Consider the following 20,976-nt stretch of genomic DNA (forward strand, 5'->3'; position numbering starts at 1 on the left):
TAAGGGGAATGGTTAATCAGCTAGATGGGTTGGAGGACAGAGGAATAGGGTTATGGATTGAAGACTATATCAAAAAGTGGTTTTTCAGTATGCTTTTAAACAAGGGAAGGAAAGGGGCTTGGCGGACAAACTCAGGTAATTTATTCTAGGTATAGGGGGCAGCTAGATGTAAGGAATGAAGTCTGGAATTGGAAGTGGAGGAGAAGGGTAAAGCTAAGAGCAGCTTATCTGAGGAACAGAGTTCTCTGGGAGATGTATAAGGAGAAAGAAAAGAGCAGAGATATTGAGGGGCAGCAGAATGAACACACACACTTGTAGGTCAGCAATAGGAGCTTGAACTGTATGCAATGGTGCATAGGGAGCCAGTGAAGTGACTTAAGGAAAGGGGTGACATGAGCATAGCGAGGTTGGTCAAAGATGAGTCGTGCAGCAGAGTTTTGCACAGATTGCAAGGGGGAGAGGTGACATTGCGGGAAACCAGTTAGATGTAGATTACAGTAATCTAAGCGTGAGGTTACGAGGGTCTGGGTAGTGTGCTCAGAGAGGAAAGGGCAAATTTTGGTAATATTGAAGAGATAGAAGTGACAGGTCTTAGCAGTTTGTTGGATGCGTGTAGAAAATGAGAGGTCAGAATCGAAGAAGACTCCAAGGTTGAGAGCAGAGGAGACTGGAACAATGACAGTATTATTTACCAAGATGGAGAAAGGAGGAAGAGGAGCAGCTCAGTCTTGGACATATTTAGTTTCAGATGGCAGCAGGACATCCAGGCAGTAATGTCAGCCAAACAGACAGAGACTTTTTCTTGGACTTTAGGTGAAATTTCAGGTGTAGAGAGGTAGATCTGGGAGTCATCAGCAAATAGGCGATACTGGAAGCCATGGGAGGAGATCAGGGCACCAAGGGAAGAGGTGTAGAGAGAGAAGAGAAGAGGTCCTAAGACAGAACTCTGGGGTACATCAACTGCTTGTGGGGTAGCAGAAGAGGACCCACCAACACATACACTAAAGGTGCATTGGGAAAGGCACAAGGCAAACCAGAAGAGGACAGATTCACAGAATCCAAGCGAGGACAGCGTATCAAGGAGTAAGCTTGATTAACAGTATCAAAGGCAGCAGACAGGTCAAGAAGGATGAGGACTGAGTAAAGGTTCTTAGATCTGGCCATGAACAAGTCACTGCAGACTTTAGTGAGGGAAGTCTCTGTAGAGTATTGGTAGCAAAAGTCAGATAGTAGAGGATCGAGAATCTGTCGAGTTGAAAGGAAGTCAAGGAATTTCAATGGTGGCTCTAGCTGTGAAGATCTAAGGCTGGTATTGGGCAGACTTGTATGGTCTGTGCCCCATATTTGGCAATCCTGTTTAAGAAAGGCTGGGCTGGACAGTGTCGACAGCAACTTCAATAGCTGGAATGTGAGAACAGTGCTGGGAAGACTTTTACAGTCTATGTCCCACAAATTATAAAACAAATTCAGTTGGGTTGGAATGGGCTTCGATGGCAAATCTAGTAATTGGAACCTAAGGACAAGGCCAGATGGACTTCTATGATCAATGTCCCGGAAATGCCAAAGACAGATATGATCAAGTATTTTATATCAAATTCATTGTTGGTCTAATCATGAATTTATAATGAATGTGACCATTGGGCAGACAACATGGACTGTTCAGGCCTTTATTTGCCATCATTTACTATGTTAAATATTTAGGCCCGGATTCTCTAAACGGCTCAGTTAAAAACTCTGTTTCATGGTAGCTACTAGCACCTAAAAAATCAGCAGTGGAATCATGTCTCTGTAGGCACGTTAGGCCGCCCAACGCTACTGTAGGCTTGGCTAATGCTGGTGAGTTTGGCTCTTAGACATTAGTGGAACGAGGCATTATGACATCACAATCTCAACTCTGGAATGTTGCTGCTATTTGAGTTTCTGCCAGTTACTTGGGACCTGAGTTGGCCACTGTTGGAAACAGGATACTGGGCTTGATGGACCTTTGATCTGCCCCAGTATGGCAATTCTTATTTAAGTGGCGTTAGGAGGCCTAAAGCACCTATGGAGGTAATTCACATCACAGGTAGGTGCCAAAAATGTAGGCTAGGAAAATTCTGGCTTACATTTCCAGTGCCTACTTTTGACCGTCGCTGTTGCATGATTGACACACGATTGGCGGCCAATTTTAAGGTGGTCGTTGACAATGGCGCCGGTTAGAGAATCTGGGCCTTGGTATCTGGGCCAGTATCTGGATTGTGACCAGACAGAGCAGCAAGTACTACTGCTATCTTAATAGCCATGATATCCAGACTGCTATCTAGTTATAGTCAAAACAGTATTTTTGCTGTCTTAACTTTATGGGGATAGCTATCCAATTAGCTAGCTGAATATCACCACTATCAGTATAACCTACAGTTCAACCTTAGCTACACCCACCACTATTTGGATAAAGTCAAGGCAGTATGAAAGGATATTTAGTAGTACCATCTGGAAGAACTGCTGAATATTCTTGGATTGCCATGACTAATGGTAAGTATCTAGAAATTTCTCTTTGAATATTTCTTATAATTTAATTGCATGCTAAAAACTGATGTAGCAAAGATACTTCTCATTGCCTTTTTTGACAGTTCCCTTTTTTCTGCTACTTCTTCTATTTCTTTTCTTTTCCTTTCTTCTTCTTCCTTTATTTTCAAAATACTTTTCTGAAGTTCCTTCATTTTTATAGATTTCCAGACTTTGAATGAAGCTATTGCTTCTTCTTTCTTAGTGCCACCATCCTGCATAAGAAATGTTAATTGAAATTTTATTAGGGTTTGTTTTTTGTTAGGTCATCTCACATTTAGAGACTAGTTTAAGGTAGCTCTTTCCCCATCAAAAGTCCACAGGAAGAAGATTTAACAAATGAGGACCTTAAAAAGCAGATCAAAGGAGTTGCCCAGCAATTAGAAATCATGCAAAATTACCAGATGAGCAATTTCAAGCAAATCTCTACTTTTAAGCCAGTTTCATTTGTGCTCTTTCTTACTCATCTGTCTCTCTCAAATCTTATAAAAACTATTGTTAGAAAAATTTGTATAGGGCTATAATCAAAAGGCTATGAAGTGAAAAAATATTTAGGTATTTTTTTGCTGTATACCGGTATTTTAGGAAAATTTTCAACTACTATATACCTAGACAGATTGTGGCTGAAAATTTGTTTAGACATCTTAGCAATACATAAAATAGTGGTTGAAAGTAGCTTTGAAGATTTGTGTGCCTAGATCCTTCACCTATCCTTAAACCGATTAAAAAAATTACTTTACTATGGTTCTATAATTTCCCCACCACCAAATGTCATCAATTGAAAAATATGTCCCAGCTTCCAATAAAGTTGTGCTGCAAGTTCCCCTCCCTAACGCCTTGATGTACTTTGCTGGTGAATTTGTGCCTCCACCTCTGCTTACACTAAGGACTCCTTTAGGCCTTTCAGAATGAACCCACTTCCTCAAATCCAGACTTGATCTTCACTGATCTTTTTCCACAGGTGGGCAAGAAGGAGAATATGTCCCTCTTGCTATAGCTGTGCCAAATTCAAACAGCGTTCTCTAACAATCAGCCACACTATTTTCTGCACGTTAAGATGGTAATTATATAACAGGACTTCTAAATGATTAGTATAAAAGTTGCCTACTTGTAACACCAGTGCCCCTTGTGCTCTAAAAACCCCAGAGCACCATAACATTTCATCTAATATAATAAAATGGTAAGCCGCGCATGAGCACTTCCTATGCGTGCGCCGGTTTTCCGTGAGCTGTAGCGACCCGCAGGTAGGACTGCGCATGCGCGGCTTACGGTTCAGTTTTTCGGTCTGCCCTGCTCTCTGCTGCTCCTTGCCGTATTGTATTTTTTAGTTGAAAGACGCAGCGGTGGCTCCTCTCACGATCCCTGCCTGCGTCAGACTTCCGATGCAGTTGGGGATCATGAGAGGAGCCAACGCCGCGTCTTTCAACTAAAAAATACAATACGGCAAGGAGCAGCAGGGAGCAGGCCAGACCGAAAAACTGAACCGTCTTTCAACACCGTCTTTCAAATGAACGTCTTTCAAAGCCGCGACTACCCCCCCTTCCCCGACGACCCTACCCGACACAACTGAAACCCCCGTTGACCCTCCCACTGCTACAAGGCTGACAAACCCGGCAGGAGCAGCAGCGTCCCAGGCACACTAAACGCTGCTTCGGGTCTTCTACTGGCCTAATTTCCTCTGCCGCGTCCCTGATGATGTCATTAGGTACAAGAAACCCTTAGGTAGATGCCCATCACAATAGACGTTTTATATAGATAGTATGGACACGTTTGTAAAAGTCTTGTCTGTCATATTCTGTGCATGCTATTGTTGTAATGCCGCCTAGATATAGGCGGCTGATAAATTTTTTAAATAAATAAATAAATAAAAATGTCTTTCTGGTTGTTTTGTCTCCAGTGCGTCTAAATCAGGGCTGCCCAAGTCCGGTCCTCAAGATCTACTGGCAGGCCAGGTTTTCAGGATATCCACAATGAATATGCATGAGAGAGATTTGCATACTAAGAAGACAGTGCAGGCAAATCTCTCTCATGCATATTCATTGTGGATATCCTAAAAACCTGGCCTGCCAGTAGATCTCGAGGACTGGACTTGGGCAGTCCTGGTCTACATCTTAAGCGGGTGTGTTAGAGGTGTGTTTTGGGCAGGCTTAGGACTTAGAGGTCCTGCAGGATAATCAAATCTTTAACAAAATGTCTGAGGCAGAATTTAGACATTTGGGGCTAGACCTGTTTTAAAAATGAATAAACTGACCAGATGACCAATAGAGGGACTAAGGTATGACCCCTCCCCCTTACTCCCCCAGTGGTCACCAACCCCCTCTCACCACCAAATATGTGGAACAAAATACATTCTAGCCTGTATTATGCTGGGGTGTTGAAATGTTCTCAGCCCAAGCAACCAACTTCCTAAATTCTGAACATTATTTTGCCACTGTAGCTGCAAAGAGTGTTATCTTATTTCATTAAGTGCCAATTTGCAGAAACAAAATTCTTTGTTTTGACATCATTTCAGAAAATTGATTGAACCATATCCATGACATTCTTGGTTGGGATGAGAACTTTTCAGTACCCTCTTGTACAGCTTCAGATTTTCAGAGAGACTTCTGAGCCTAGAATAGCAAAGCAGAGAGGCACTCTAGGGAGTACTGTAGTGACTGTCACGTTTCAAAAGTCCCAGGTACATATGTCACTATAAACTGCTTACATTGTATGGTGAGCCCTCCAAAACCCACCCAAAACCTTCTGTACCTGCAGGCATAAGGACTACTGTTGTGGTGTAGTTGGGTACAGTAAGTTTTGGATCTGGGACTTTGAAATGTGACAATCACTGCAGTACCTCCTAGCTTGCCCCTCTGCTGTGCTCAGCTCTCTGCGAACAGTTTGCTAAGAATGCTGGCTGCTTTGAGGCCTCAAAAACTTTCTTTTGTGCGTTTTTCATGTGGACGTCTTTATATTTGAGAATGGCCCAAAACGAGATGTACTAAGTGCCAAAACATCTAGATAGGTAATTAAAAAAAAAAAAAAAAAGATAGACATCTTGCTGTTTTGAAATGGACATTTTCTCTACTGGATTTCAGGATGTCTTCCCAAAACATTCAAACTCAGACTTAGACGTCAGATCGAAAATGTCCCTCCACACCTCTATCTTTCAGTCACTGCACTTTCTTATTTTGAAATTGGCCCAGATCCAGAGATTGAAAAAAAACATTGTGTAGTTCCACAAAACTGCCAATTGAGCACTTATTTTGATGTTTGTTTCTATATCCCTAACGCAGGCTTCCAACCAAAACATGGGTAGTGTTGGGTCATATAAATTAAAGTGTCCTGTATTTCAATTCTTAAGGCCTACTGTGCTTTTTTTTCATTGTTGTAACACAGTAAGGGAGCTGATTTTTTTTTCTGAATATAACCAAGACTATTCATTCATCATTTTTTTTTTTTTTTTTATTAATGATGAGGTTTCTAGTCCCAAATTTGGATAATAATGATTTGATCCAGTTGGATAGAATTTGGACATCATTTTATAATGTTTCAAATGATCAGATTGTTAAAGAAGTTAAGCCAGTCCTTCTGTTCACTGGATCTTTACCCATCAACAATTTTTTTCAAATGTACCTACTGAAGCTGTTTGTTGGTTCAATTCTTTAATGAATTTCTCTTTAGATCAAGGATTTTTTCTCCTTATCAACAGGCGAAATAATGCTTACACCATTAATAAAATTTGTTTCTTTGGATCCTCAATTACCAGAAAGTTATTGACCAATAGCCAATATTCCTATACTGACAAAACTTTTAGAATCAATAGTCTCAATTCAACTGTCCGAGTTTTTAGAGAAATCTTCTATTCTACTTTTGTTTCAACATGGTTTTAGGCCTCATTATAGTATAGAAACTCTGCTTTTATCACTTATTTCTAAGGTCCAAAGTATATTGAGTATGAATCGTTATGCTGTCCTATTGCAATTTGATTTATCAGCTGCTTTTGATGTGGTCGACCATATGGTTTTGTTATCTCTTCTTTCTCAATTAGGTATAGGTGGAAATGTTTTGAAATGGTTCCATGGATTTTAAGTCTCAAGAGCCTATGTTTTGCAGTCTGGAGGAAAAATATCTAATTCTTAGTCTCCAGGCTGTGGTGTACCTCAGGGATCTCCTTTGTCTCCCACATTGTTTGATGTTTATATAACCTCTTTATGTACTTTACCCCTAGGTTCAGATTTTACTTATGGAGATGATATTTTTATTTTACAAGAAGTTAATCCAGAGTTTCATAATTTTACAGTGAAAATTGCTTCATGTATTTCCAGATTATTAAATTGGTCTACTCAATTTCTGATTAAATTAAATCCTACTAAAACAAAATTGTTATGGTTTGGACCTGATTCTCCTAAACTTCCAGATAAAACCTTCCTTGAGACAGGTGAACAGCTGATTCTTCAAAAATCATCTCAAATACTTGGAGTCATATTAGATTCAAGTTTATCTTTTAAACTACAGATTAGCAACCTGATTAGGAAGGCCTTTATCAGTCTGTGGAGACTAAAATCTGTTCTTTGTTTTATCAAAGTCACTTTGCTTCTCTTGTCCATTCAATTATATTAGCTCAATTGGATTACTGTAATTTTGTTTACTATGAAATCCGCCTTGAACCGCAAGGTAATGGCGGAATAGAAATCCCTAATGTAATGTAATGTAATGTAAGTTAGCAAGACTAATTAAAAAACATTACAATTGCTACAAAACACTGCAATAAGATTGATATTTAATAAAAATAAATTTGAGCAAGTTACCCATCTGTTAAAGATATTACATTGGTTGCCAGTAGAATCTAGGGTGACATTTAAGTGTGCTTGTATAGTTTACAAACTTGTGTATGGTCAATTAGATCACTAGATTGTACCTCTGATATTTTATCTATCAGGACAAAGAGACCGAAGATCTGCTTCACTATGTTCATTAATATTTCCATCACTTAAGGGCGTTCAATCTAAGGGTCAAGTTGCTCATTCTTTTCCTTTTATATTAACTGCTCTTTAGAATGGCCTACCACTACAGTTAAGAAAATGCGACTCATTCAGTATTTCATAAACAGTTAAAAACATATTTGTTTAAAGTTCACTTTGATTAGTTGATCAGCTAATCTAAATCTTATTGTAAACTGCATTGATCTCCAAGATAAAGGGGTATGATGCAATATACAAAAGGCAAGATTAGATTAGATATGCAGGATTGAAGAATGGATGTGATTCTCAAAAGACAGTTTGAGGCTTTAGCCTTAGGAATCAAAGCAGCCACAGTGGCTTCTTTTGTGGCCAGTGCCTGTCATACTAGATTGCAGAGTCTTGAGTGGGTAAGCAATGAGCCTTTATCCCAGCTATTGTTAGCAGGAGCGAATTACTTGGCGGATGCCTAGTATAACATCAGAGTCATAAGCAAAGTTTGGGCTTTATTTATCTCAGCTCGCAGAATATTCTGGATCAGGCAATGGGCTGGTGACTCTACCTCCAAGACAACTCTTAGCAGTCTCCCTTTCAAGGGACAAATGCTGTTCGGTAAAGGCCTGGGCAATCTCATGACCAGTGTAACATATCGTTAATCAAAATCTCTGCCCAACAGCAGACCCAAAACCTCTAGAGGCTCAGGGTGCTCTAATTTTCATGGCTGTGGGCGTTCTCAGCAGTATTCAAGAGCAGCCGCCTCTCAGAGGCTCTTCCAGGCATCCAGACAAGAGGTTCTCATAGCCCAGCCAAAATCAAGCCTCTAGTTCCTGCTCTGCTTCAACTTCTAAAAAGACACAATGATTCCAAGTCCGGAGCAGTTCCCCTCAAGATAGGAGGATGGCTCTCAGACTTTGTGCAGGCCTGGGCACAGATGTCAGACTATTGTGTACTAAAGAGCATTCAGAGCAGTTACAAGCTGGAATTCACCCGGCCCTTAATGGACTGGTTTGTGGACTCCCCAGAAGGGTGACCAGAAAAAAAGCAGGCAGGGTGGAGATCACAGTACGGAGGTTGATTGATTTTCAGGCAATAGAGCTCCTGCCACCCAAAGATTCAGGCTCAGGCAGATACTTCATATACTTCATTGTGCCAAAGAAAGGCTCAGATGATTGGAGACCCATTCTGGATTTTACTCACGTCAATGTAGCCCTCAAAGTTCTGCACTTTCGCATGGAGACAGTTCGATCTGTCATAGCAGCAATTGTACCGGGGGAGTTCCTAGCCTCTCTGGATCTGATAGAGGCCTATTTGCATATCCTATTTCAGGACCACAGAAAGTACCTGAGGTTTCATGTTCTGGAAAACCATTATCAGTTCTCAGCTCTTCCCTTTGGACTGGCGACAGCGCCTTGCATATTCACCGCAGTGATGATGGTGGTGGCTGCTCACCTGCACAAGATGGGCCTCTAGGTTCATCTATACCTGGACAACTGGCTGATCACGTCTCTGTCATTCACCAAAGGAGAGCAATTGGTAGCTCATGTGGTCCCAGTTCTGCAAAACCTGGGTTGGATAGTGAATTTCCAAAAGAGCCAGCTGACTCCATCACAGTCCCTGGAATACCTGGGTGTCTTCTTCAACACGGCACTCAACCGTGTCTATCTTCCAGAGGTATTCAGCCAGAAGATTTGCGCTAAGATAGTGAGCTTGCTAGCCAAGTCAGCTCCATCCGTGTGGCACTATCTCCAAGTGTTAGGTTCCCTGGGCGAAAGTTATCCAGAATACATTATCACTCTTGTCCCCCCTCAATCGAACTTCCTGCAGGTTCTCTTGCCCTTGACTCCAGAAGCCCGAGCCAGTATGGACTGGTGACTCCGTCCTCATTCATTGGCCAAGAATGTACCTCTCCATATAGCTTCCAGAGTAATTATGAGAACAGATGCCAGCGTACTTGGCTGAGGGGGGAGGGGAGGTGCACTGCAACCATCATCTGATTCAGTGACGTTGGCCACCTACCCAGAGAAAGTAGTCAGTCAACAGCCTGGAACTTTAAGCCATTCGGTTAGCTTTGCAGAAATTGCAGAAGACTCTAGAAGGATAAGTGGTTCGAGTTTTTTCAGACAATGCAGTACTGCAGTAGTTTATGTTAATCACTAGAGGGGCACCAAAAGTGCACAGCTGAGTCTGGAAGCCCGCTTACTGTTCAGACACTATCAGCGGCGCATGAGGCGAGAATGGACAATTTCCAAGCTGATTTCCTCAGCAGACAGACACTGGATCCAGCCTTTCAAACCATTGTTTGTCGCTAGGGTCACCCAACCTTCAATCTCATGGCAACAGCACAAAACAAGAAAGCAGACAGATTCTTCAGTCACAGGTCTGAACCCGGAAGTGCGGCTCTAGATGCTCTGGTCCAATTGCGACTGCAGAGCAAACTATTATACATGTTCCCTCCATAGCCCACGATAGGAAGGATCATCCACAGGATTGCATGCCATCAGGGAAACAGCATTCTCGTGGCTCCAGATTGGCTTTGCAGACCATGGTATGCAGATCTAGTTTGTCTTCAGTCTCAGGCTGTGAGTGCAACTGGACTTCCTATCTCAGGGACTCATGGTCATAGAAGATCTGGATCTCTTTGCTCTTACAGCATGGCTGATTGTGAGGTATTAGCATGCAAGGGATATTCAGAGATAGTCATTGCTACTCTGCTCATGTCTAAAAAGCTAATAGTCTCTGCATATGCTAAGGCTTGGAAACCTTTCCAGGACTGGTGCACAAAGAAAAGGAGGAGCCTTTCTCGGCTCCAGTCTCTGTAGTTTTAGCCTTTCTCCAGGCTGGCCTTGACAGGGGCTTCACATTGGCATCCCTTAGAGTTCAAGTAGCAGGACTCTCTTGTTTTAGGGCTTGAGACCGAAGAACTAAGCTGGTGTCTCATCCAGAAATAGCCAGATTCCTAAAGGGAGCAGTGCATATTAGGCCCCCAATGAGACTTCCATTTCCTTCTTGGGATCTTAACATAATTTTGCAGGGTCTCAGCAAGACTCCATATGTGTTGCTGAAGCATCCTTGATGGATCTGATGCTCAAAACAATTTTTCTGGTGGCTAGTACCTTAGTGAAAGGGGTGCTTGAAGTTACAGGTCCTTTCTTGCAGAGTGCCTTTCCTCAACTTTACTGAAGCTGGAGTCTGTGCACCGTTCCATCCTTTTGGCTGAAAGTTGTTTTGGTGATCCATGTCAATCAGGAAGTCAGATTGCCAGCATTCCAGTCCACATGTTCCAAGAAAAAGGACCAGATCCTGAAGAAGCTGGGCATTAAAAGAGTGCTTCTCCAATATCTTGAGGTCACCAAATTCAGGTTATCTGACCATCTTTTTGTGCTTACAAATCCAGTTAGGCACAGTGTGCCTGCTTCCAAGGCCACAATTTCTAGATGGATCCATGGGGCCATTTCATCAGCATATATTGTTTGTGGGAAACAGTCCCCCATGTCCATAAAGGTGCATTTGACTAGAAACGTGGCTAAATCAAGGGCAGAAGCTAGGGCGGTCTCCCCTCAGGAGATCTGTAAGCAGCCACTTGGTCCACTCTATATACATTTTCCAAGTTTTACATAATGGATGTAGCATCAAGAGAGGACTCCGCCTTTGGGTCCTCAGTGTTACAAGCCAGTGCAGTGGTCCCGTCCTTGATTTCTGGGACTTCTTTTGTATGTCTGGTCCATCCAGAATGACACACCTATTGCACTAGAAAAAGAGATTAGGATCTTGCTAATCTCTTTTCTAGTAGATAGATGTGTCATTCTTGATTCCTGCCCTGCCATTTATTTCTTGAGCCTGCCTACTGTCTCACACAAAATGTTTGTATTCAAACCTGTCAGATTGGATGCCAGAATAATCTATTGCTAGGTCACTATGGGGTATTAATTGCACTCCATTAATGTTTTTGTTTGGCATGATTGTTTTGCTGTTTTGATTATTCAATGTCTAACATATTTGTTATAATTTCAGAGCAGAACAGACTTGTTCTTTGGGGAGATTCCCCATAGCCCCTTCCAGAATTACCGGTGAAGGGGTAACAGCTGCTTTGCAAATAAACTGAAGGCGGCAGCAGAGCCCTCTGGTCAAGTAGGAGGGATTCAAAAGCCGGAGTGGAAATGAGAGTGGATGCTGTGGATGGGCAGACTGGATGGGCCATTTGGCTTTTATCTACTTCCTGGGTTGTTGTTTTTTTATTTCCACAAGCCATTATTAAGATGGACATAGGGAAATCCACTAATTATTCCTAGAATAAGCAGCATAAAATATCTCTTTGGGATCTTGCCAGGTACTTGTGACCTGGTTTGGATACTGTTAGAAACAGGATACTGGGCTTGAGGGACTGTCGGTCTGTACTAGTATGATTACTCTTAAGTACTTCTGTCCCAAACATATGAACACCCCCTTGCAAATATATGCTATATAAGATAGAAGTACATTTACAAAATATTACAAACATTTATATTCCACACAATTCACAGTCTAAATGGGTTGCAATAAAACACACATAAAATATATGCACCTATGTATACAGACATATGTATTCTAAACTTTTTTGTATATAAAAGATGCATAAATGTTTTCTAGAATTGCCCTTTAAAATACTGCAGTGTCTGCAGAAAGTAGACTATCACAAAAGTAAGCCACAATTTTAAAAAGAAAATAATCACAGGCAACAAACCTTGATTTTTTTTTCCTTTTCCCTTTCTTCTTCCTTTCTTTTGATTTTTTGTAGTTCCTGTAAAAAGATTCTTTTCTTTTCCAGCCAGTCCTGTAATAGGTGGAAAGAAAGATCTGTGAAAAAAATTTCTAAGATTGATTTCAGATTGAATTTTGCCACCCATAGTTTTAACTTTTAGAACAGAGGTGAATCATGCCTATAAACCAAAGAGTCCCTGATAATAATAAATGCATTACAAGTATGGAACTCATTTTTGAAGCAAATGGACATCTCAAAATGGCCAAAAAGAGTATCCACCTGCTGAAAAGGCAGAACTAGGACATTTTCCATTGAGTTCACCCTTTGCAGATAGCAAAGGGGCATGGTGTATGTGAGCTCTATGGGAGAAACCTAAGGTATCCAGGTCAAACATGGCCTTAGACCCCTTCCCGGTGCACCCCAGGATGCACCGGGAAGGGGAAGGCCCACCATTTTGAAGAGGTGGGCCTGCTGGAAAGAAGGAGTACACATTCCTTTTGCCAGCTTCTACAAGTTACAGGGGATGGACTGGGGGGGAGTCTGAGCTCACCCCCCCAGCTCACCAGAGCTTTTTGGGGTCTTGTTGGTGGGGTGGTGGTGGTGATCTTTGTGTAGGGTGGAGGCGTGGGGAGAGTGCCAGGGGGGAAGTTGTGGGGGGGGGGGGGGTGTCAAGGTGGCCTGGATGCACAACTGGGTTGCTGAGATGTCAAGGGGGTGTCCATCATCATCAGAGGGTTTATGGACCTGCAGTTGTCATTGGGAGGGGGGGGGGCAGGGAGTGTGAATGACAATTAATGCGGGCAAGTGAAAACTGATGCATGCAGAAAAGAGAAACCCAAACTATAGTTCTGTGATGAATTGCTTAGTGAAAGAGTTGTTCTAAAGTTAACCAGAAAACTTGGGCTACCTTTAGATGGGCTATTCAGTCCAAATGCTATCAGACTGAAAGTCCAAATAAGGTTAATTGGATAAAATGTAATTTAAAAAAATGTAGGTGTGGATACATTAAAATTTCAGGGATTAAATTTCAAAAGCAATTATCCATATAACACTTGCTCTCTGACAGGGATATTCAGAGAAAAAATAGCTTTCTATAAACTACCCTATCTAGGTATATCACTGTTTACCTAAATAAACTGCTCTGAAAATTGTCCTTCCTAATACATTTTAGATGTTTTTAATTTTATGGCAGATGTTTAAATTTGTTACAAAAAAAAACAAACCAAAAAGCTTAGGTTAACCTGATAAACAGTTGCTCGTAAAGCATCTGCTTCTTCAAGATCAGAAGCACTTTTCTCTAACTGCTTATTGTCAAGAACCATTAAAGTTCCCAAATAGCGAGACTTCACCGAGTTGCTCTTGGAGACACCAGTTTTCTTGGAAGCTTGTATAGATTTTATAATCCTACAAAGTATAAAAAAAATAAAAAATTCAATGAGTGTCTTGTGAAAAAATAGTTGCATTAAAATACACAGTTCTACATAGGGCTCCTTTAACTAAACTGTGCTAGCGGTTTTAGCGCGCGCTAGACGCTAATGCCTCCATTGAGCTGGCATTAGTTTTTACGTGTAGCAGGAGGGGGTGTTAGCGCGCGCTAATCTGCAGCGCATGCTAAAAACGGTACCGTAGCTTAGTAAAAGGAGCCCATAGTGTTTTCTAGATTATAACAATAAGGCATTACAAAAAGTGAAAGTGATACAAGATAAAGACATTTAGATTCATTTAGGCCACACGTTTCACTATCTGCTGCAATATGACAATTCTTGCTTGCATACCAGACTGGAAAGACCATATTACACCTTATAATTTATGCTGAGCCCTCTAAAACATCTCCCAAACCTACTATAGACACCTATCTACCACCCCAATAGCCCTTATGGCTGCCATATCACTGGTTCTCAGACCCATATCATGAACTACCAATGACTATCCATGAAACCAATCCAAATGCACTACCTCACTTGCATAAAAATTCTGAAACATTCATGGCTGAGGGATCACCTAGAACAGGTTTAGAACCCTATTAGAGGCACTTTCAAAACACCAGGATGTCCAAAATATGGCATAAATCGGCATTTAGATGTCCTAATCGCCAGGATATCCACGTGCTGGTTTTTAAAACCATTTTTCTGGACGTCTTGCAAGGCATCCTAGCTGATGTGTGTCCAAAACTAAAGGGGAGCATGTTGGAGGCATGTTCTGGGCAGGCTTTGGGCATGCTTAGATTTGGACATCTTATGGTAATATTCAAATCTTTCCCAAGACGACCTGGTTGGAACCTAAATGTTTTGAGCTAGGCCTGTTTTAAAAGCGTCTAAATATCAAAAAAGTACCCAAACTGACAGAAGACCCTAGAGTGATTAAGTTATGAACTTCCCACACTCTCCCAGTGGTCACTATCACCCTCCTTCCCCATACAGATCTGAATGAAACAGTATATACTTGTCTCTAGAACAGCACCTGGTATGGGAAAGCCTTGTAGAGTTGCACACAGGTGTCTTAAGTAGCCTGATGGGTAGGCTAGTGAACCATAGAGAGGAGGACCCAGGCCCATGAGCCATGCTAAATAGATTTATGGTGGAAAAGTGCGAGGCAATCAAAACTCTACTATATTGCTATATAGGTGCCACTAGCAGTCATAAGGGTTACATGGTAGACAGGTAGCTATAAGAGCTTTTGCGAAAGTTTTGGAGGGCTCAGCATAAATGATAAGGGGTACATGGTCAGATGCACATTTGGCACCCTATATGTGAAGGTCACAGCAATGCACTTTAAGGTGACCCACTCCTCTGTTGGTATGTCTGTGTGGCTGGTCCCTTCCACAATCAAATGGCCTGGATTTTGAACTTGGATGTTTTCGTGGCAGAAAATGGCGAACAAAGATGGACGTTCTAAGGCTGGACGTCCTGGCAGCCAAGACATCTACGTAGGTGATTTTCAAAAAAAAGAAAATGTGGATATCTAACGGTTTTGTCGTTTCTCTGTCTCCAACTTTGAATGTCTTGCAGGAAATGTCCAAAGTCAGATTGAAAATTCTCTTCTATTGATCTACATACTAGGGCCATTGTGAAACTACCAGTCATGAAGGTAGGCTGAAAACTAATCAACCTGTGCAGAATTAAGGGCTTGATTTACAAAGGCTTTGTAAGTCTCCCTCCAACTTAGGAATCAAGGAAACTCTTATATCTTGGCATCCCAAGTCCTCTAAATTTTCTTCACACTTCTACCTCTAACCCTCTGTTGTAGTTCCTTCCTATTTCTCCTACTGTAAACCGCGTCGAGCTCTACGAACGTGGAGATGATGCGGTATACAAACCTAAGGATTAGATTAGATTTACTAACATTTTAGAATTAATTTTAGACATCTTAGGCAGCACATAGGTGGCAGGTTCTGGGAAGGTCTTCCACCTATACATATACAACATATTTTAGAACACCAATATGCCCAAAATGCAGTACACACTTTCTTTTACTCAGAAGTTTTATTTATCTGTGTTTGATCCCACTAAAAGTCAAGGATAACCCTGGTAAACTTCTCATTTTAACCTGGGGCAAGGCAGAGTTCTTCAGGGAGGAAATATATCAATCGCTTTGATGTTCAAAATAATTTCCCTTGGGGCAAAGTTTGATGCTTAGAGAGGCATAATAAAAAAAATACATCTAAGTCCATTTTGGGCCTAAGTTACTAGTCGCCCAAAGTCTGATATGTCAAAAGTCCATTCTCGAAAAATATGTCTAAAATATTTCTTTTTTTGAGAATCATCTACTTCTACGCCCAGCCATTTGATCATCCAGACCGCTAAGTCATCTATCTTTATACCCCTTTCTCGTCCAAAAATTTGTTCAAGTCAAAAACGCCAAGAATAAGACCTTTTGGATGGGGGTGGGGTCAGCAAAGTAATGGACTGGACACCCAGACATTGCAATAGAGTAGTTGGAGACCTTACAGGGCACTACTGCGAGCTTCACAAAAAGGGTGCCACATAAACATCTCACCACAACTCCCTTATAGGTCATGGTGAGCACCCCCAAAACCTACTAGACCCACATGTCTACCACTCCAATAGCCCTTATGGCTGCAGGTATCACCTATATGGCAGTAAAATAGGGTTTTGGGGGTGCACATGTTTCACCATGAATGCAGTGGTTAGAATGACTTATGGGCCTGGGTCCTCCTCTCTATGGTTTACTAGCCCACCCCCCAGACTACTTAAGCCATTTCTGTGCAGCTCTACTAGGCTTTCCTATGCCAGGTGCTGATGTTCTGGAGGCAGTTATGTACGTTTTTGTTCCGATTTTTTAATATATATATTTGTTTTTATTCATCAAAGCAAAAACAATCCACAGGCAGAATGCCAACAGCAAAAGCACAATCCACAACAGAGCAGAACCCCCCCCCCAACCGAGTGATACACAGCACAAGGAAACAATGTCAATAGTCCAAGAGAAGGGTAAGCAATTAAACAGCAATTATAAAAAGCCTCTCCAATAACCATAAAGATGCCAAATACGACAAAAAAGAACCACATGTCATTTTTTAAAGCAGTCAATTTAGACATCAAATAAATTTGATCTACTTTAAGTAAAAGATCAAAACGTGTGGGCAAAGTAGCTTGTTTACGTTTTTGTTCTGATTTTTATTATGTGTATGTGTATGTGGGGCAGTGTGTTGTGGTCTGTACTTTGTGTCTACAGTGGTTATCTGGCTCCTTTGGATACTTCTGGGCACTTAGACCTGTTTTTAGATCGCCTAAGTCACAACGTACAAGTTCTGTCTAGGCAGTCTCATTAAACTTTTGGTAATACTTGCAGTACAACTAAGGGCTCCTTTTACAAAGGTGCGCTAAGGCCTTAACGCGCGCTAGCCGCTACCGCCTCCTTTTGAGCAGGCGGTGGATTTTCAGCTAGCGTGCACTAATCCAGTACATGCGCTAAAAACGCTAGCGCACCTTCGTAAAAGGAGCCCTAAGTCTAGGTCAGCCCACGTTCCGCCATATCCCGCTCTCACCACTCCTCCTAAAACATCCCTTTCAGCTCTGGACGTACAGAGGCACTGAAAAGGTCTAAACTGTTTTTAGATACATCTAAAACCCATTTTGATTATAGGCACTTGGACGACCTGTCTTTTTGATCGCCAAGTACTGATTTAGGTGGGATTTTAGACATATTTCCGTTTCAATTATGAGCCCCTTAGAGGATTGTATCTTAATTAGCTTTTGCACATATGGATTTACAAAATTTACCAACATATACTGTACAACATATACTGTGGTGGAACATACAAATATATCTATCAGAATCACTACATATTTGCTTCTACTAACGAGGGGGTACTGAAAATTCAATCCAACCAAGAAGAGAATGACATGGCTATGGTTCAATCAATGATCTGAAACAATGTGAAAACATGGAATTTTATTTCTGTAAATTAGCACTTAACAAAATAAGATAACACACTTCTCAATTACAGTGGCAAAATAAGGTTCAGAATTTAGGAAGCTAGTTGATTGGGCTGAGAACTTTTCAGCACACCCTCGCAAAAGTGTATATTTATTTCATTTATTGGCTATTTTATCTGTTGTTACAATTTAGCCCAAAGCAGTATAAAAACATAGATAAAAGGTCAACATAAAATATAAACCATAAGAGCTTTAATTAGATTATGGAATTCATTGCCAGAAAATGTAGTGAAAGCGATTAGCTTAACAGGGTTTAAAAAAGATTTAGATAATTTCCTGAAAGAGAAGTCCAAGCCATTATTAAGGTGGCTTGGAGAAATCCACTGCTTATTTCTAGGATAAGCAGTACAAAATCTATTTTTCTCCTTGAGATCTTGCCAGGTACTTGTGACCTGGGTTGGACACTGTTGGGAACAGGATACTGTTTAGCAACTGCTTTCACCACATTCTCTGGCAGTGAAATCCAGAGTTTAATTACATGTTCAGTGAAGAAATATTTTCTCCTGTTTGTTTTAAATCTAGTAGCATCATTGTATGCCCACTAGTCCTAGTATTTTGGAAAGCATATACAAGCAATTTACATCTACCCATTCCACTCCACGCAGCACTATATACACCTCTATCATATCTCCCTTGAGTGGTTCATAGTCAAATGCGTGAAGACAAGTGAGCGCAAGACATCTGAGAGCAAGACAAGTGAGCGCAAGACATCTGAGCGCAAAATAAGTGAGTGCAAGACATCTGAGTGCAAGACAAGTGAGCGCAAGACATCTGAGCGCAAAATAAGTGAGTGCAAGACATCTGAGTGCAAGACAAGTGAGTGCAAGACATCTGAGTGCAAGACAAGTGAGCGCAAGACAAGTGAGTGCAAGACAAGTGAGTGCAAGACATCTGAGCGCAAGACACCTGAGCGCAAGACACCTGAGCGCAAGACACCTGAGCGCAAGACACCTGAGCGCAAGACAACTCAGCGCAAGACACCTGAGCGCAAGACAACTGAGCGCAAGACAACTCAGCGCAAAGGGTTCATAGTCAAATGCGCGAGCAAGACAACTGAGCGCACGACAACTTAACACAAGACAACTCAGCGCAAAGGGTTCATAGTCAAATGCGTGAGCAAGACAAGTGAGCGCAAGACATCTGAGCGCAAGACAATAGTGCGCAGGACTTTATATCACAAGACAAGCGCAAGACAAGAGGCTAGGTAATCATAGTGATTAAAAATACATTTGCAAAACTCAGTCACATATGACAATGATGTACATTACATCCTTACATCAACGTCTTGTGCGTGATTGTGTTAGTAAGACAATAGCGCGCAGGATCTTATAGTGTAAGGTAAATGGGCGTAGGTCCTTATTGTGTTTTCAGAAGGTTCATAGTCAAATGCGTGCAAGACATATTGTGCTTTCCATATTGTGTTTTCAGTATTGTGGTCTGATGCCCCTAGTGCCTTCTTCCTATGCCTGCAGTGTTTATTCCTCTGATCCAAGCTAACCTGATTCAACCCTCCTCTCTCCTGGTTCATAGTCAAATGCTAATCTAACCAGGCCACCTACTAGAGGTGTGTAATATTCAGTAAGTTCCGTTATTTACATTATTCTAAGTTTACCACCTGGTATACAGGGAAATACATAATCAGTGAACATATAGAATGGACAAAACAGGTCCCCCTGGACAAAGTTAAATCCAATGTAAGTATTAATGAACACAATTAAACATGTGAATAACAACATTGAAATGTTACCATATGACCACCACATAATAGTTTACAAATTAAATTATAGGTGCTGGTGAGCTTATCAGGGCAGGGAGATCCTTCATCATTTTAGCACCAATATAATTTGCTCAATGGCACTTATGCTGTTTTATTTATTTACCTATAACAGACACAGTCAGGCAGCGAAAGAAAGGTGGGCTGTTCTCAGCACATATAAAAGGTCAGACAGCAATCATGCTTTGCTCTGCGAGGGGGGGAGGAAACAGAAGGGGGCCACAGAGAGACAGGCAGGCATGGCGCAACAGAGAAATACAGGCAGGCAGGGAGCCAGGGAGACAGAAAGAATGACAGACAGACAAGAAGCCAGGGAGAAACACAGACAGAAAGAATGACAGCCAGACAGTGTCCAAGAAGAGAGAGAGAAAAAGAAAAAAAAAAAGACGGACATCTACTCTTGCACCTGTTAATGTAACAGACTTAAACACTAGTATTTCATAATCCTCTAAGATTGAACAACTTTGCACAACTTTGTGTATTCAGCAAATTTAATTATCTTACTAATTATTCTCATCTCTAGATCATTGATAAATATGTTTAAAAAGCAGTGGTCCTAACTTCTCCATTGAGAATATTGACCATTTATATTTCTGTGGTAAGCAAATTAATGGAAACACTTTTAACAGAGAATGGTGACGTTTCTGGAATCCGATGGATTACAAGACCAGAGGCAACTTGGATTCACTTGTCAGAGAAATCTGATCAATTTCTTAAGACTGGGTAATCAGAAAATTGGGAAGAGGGAGTGTGTTAGATGTGGTATATTTAGATTTTAGCAAAGCCTTTTACAGTGTTCTACACAGACGTCTAATAAATAAACTGAGTGTCCTCAGGATGGGCCCCAAAGTGACGGGCTAGGTCAAGAACTGGTTGAGTTGAAGATGACAGAGGGTAGTTGTCAATGGAGATCGCTCAAAGGAAAGGGATGTTACCAATGGTGTGCCTCAAGATTCTGTTCTTGGGCCTGTTCTTTTTTTAAAAAAAACATTTTTATAAGTGATATTGCTAAAGGGCTGTCAGGTATTTGCCTCTTTGTGGATGATAATAATAATAATAATAATAATAATAGCTTTATTTATATCCCATCATACCTTTTCAGTTCAAGACGGTATACAGTAAAGTGGAAATACAGTGTGGATACTGCAGGTATCAATACAAGTGAAGAGAACAGGCAGATTACAGCATAGGTTTAGATATAGAGAGGGGGGAGAGGAGTTGTGCAGATGGGAGGATGTGTGTGTTGGGATTGTAGGTTGGTTGGATCCGTAGTATCAGATAAACTTGTCGAATAAGTGGGTTTTCAGAGATTTTCTGAACGATTGGTATGATGGGGATTTAAGGAGGAGTGCGCTTAGGGTGTTGACCCAGATACCTGCCTGAAAGGATAGTGTCCTATTAAGAAATTTTTTGTAACGACATCTCTTGGGAGTGAGGAATGCAAACAGAAGTGTTCTGCGGGAGGAGCGGGGATAGTCCTGTAATACGAAGTGTTTCATGCGGTAGGTGGGCGAGGTGGCG

General features: G+C 41.4%; 1 protein-coding gene across 9 annotated transcripts in view; it reads right to left on the minus strand.

The window, feature by feature from the left end:
* MAP9 (microtubule associated protein 9) overlaps window positions 1-20,976 on the minus strand; it is a 208,716-nt gene that overhangs the window by 54,462 nt on the left and 133,278 nt on the right. For all 9 annotated transcript variants that reach the window (XM_033941213.1, XM_033941203.1, XM_033941260.1 and 6 more), the window contains 3 exons: window positions 13,464-13,626; window positions 12,205-12,294; window positions 2,598-2,759 (listed from right to left, as the gene is read on the minus strand). In XM_033941213.1, coding sequence (XP_033797104.1) covers window positions 2,598-2,759; window positions 12,205-12,294; window positions 13,464-13,626 — 415 coding nt within the window. The remainder of the gene's footprint in view (window positions 1-2,597; window positions 2,760-12,204; window positions 12,295-13,463; window positions 13,627-20,976) is intronic.

The sequence above is a fragment of the Geotrypetes seraphini genome, chromosome 1, assembly GCF_902459505.1.
Source record: "Geotrypetes seraphini chromosome 1, aGeoSer1.1, whole genome shotgun sequence".
NCBI classification, from domain to species: Eukaryota; Metazoa; Chordata; class Amphibia; order Gymnophiona; family Dermophiidae; genus Geotrypetes; species Geotrypetes seraphini.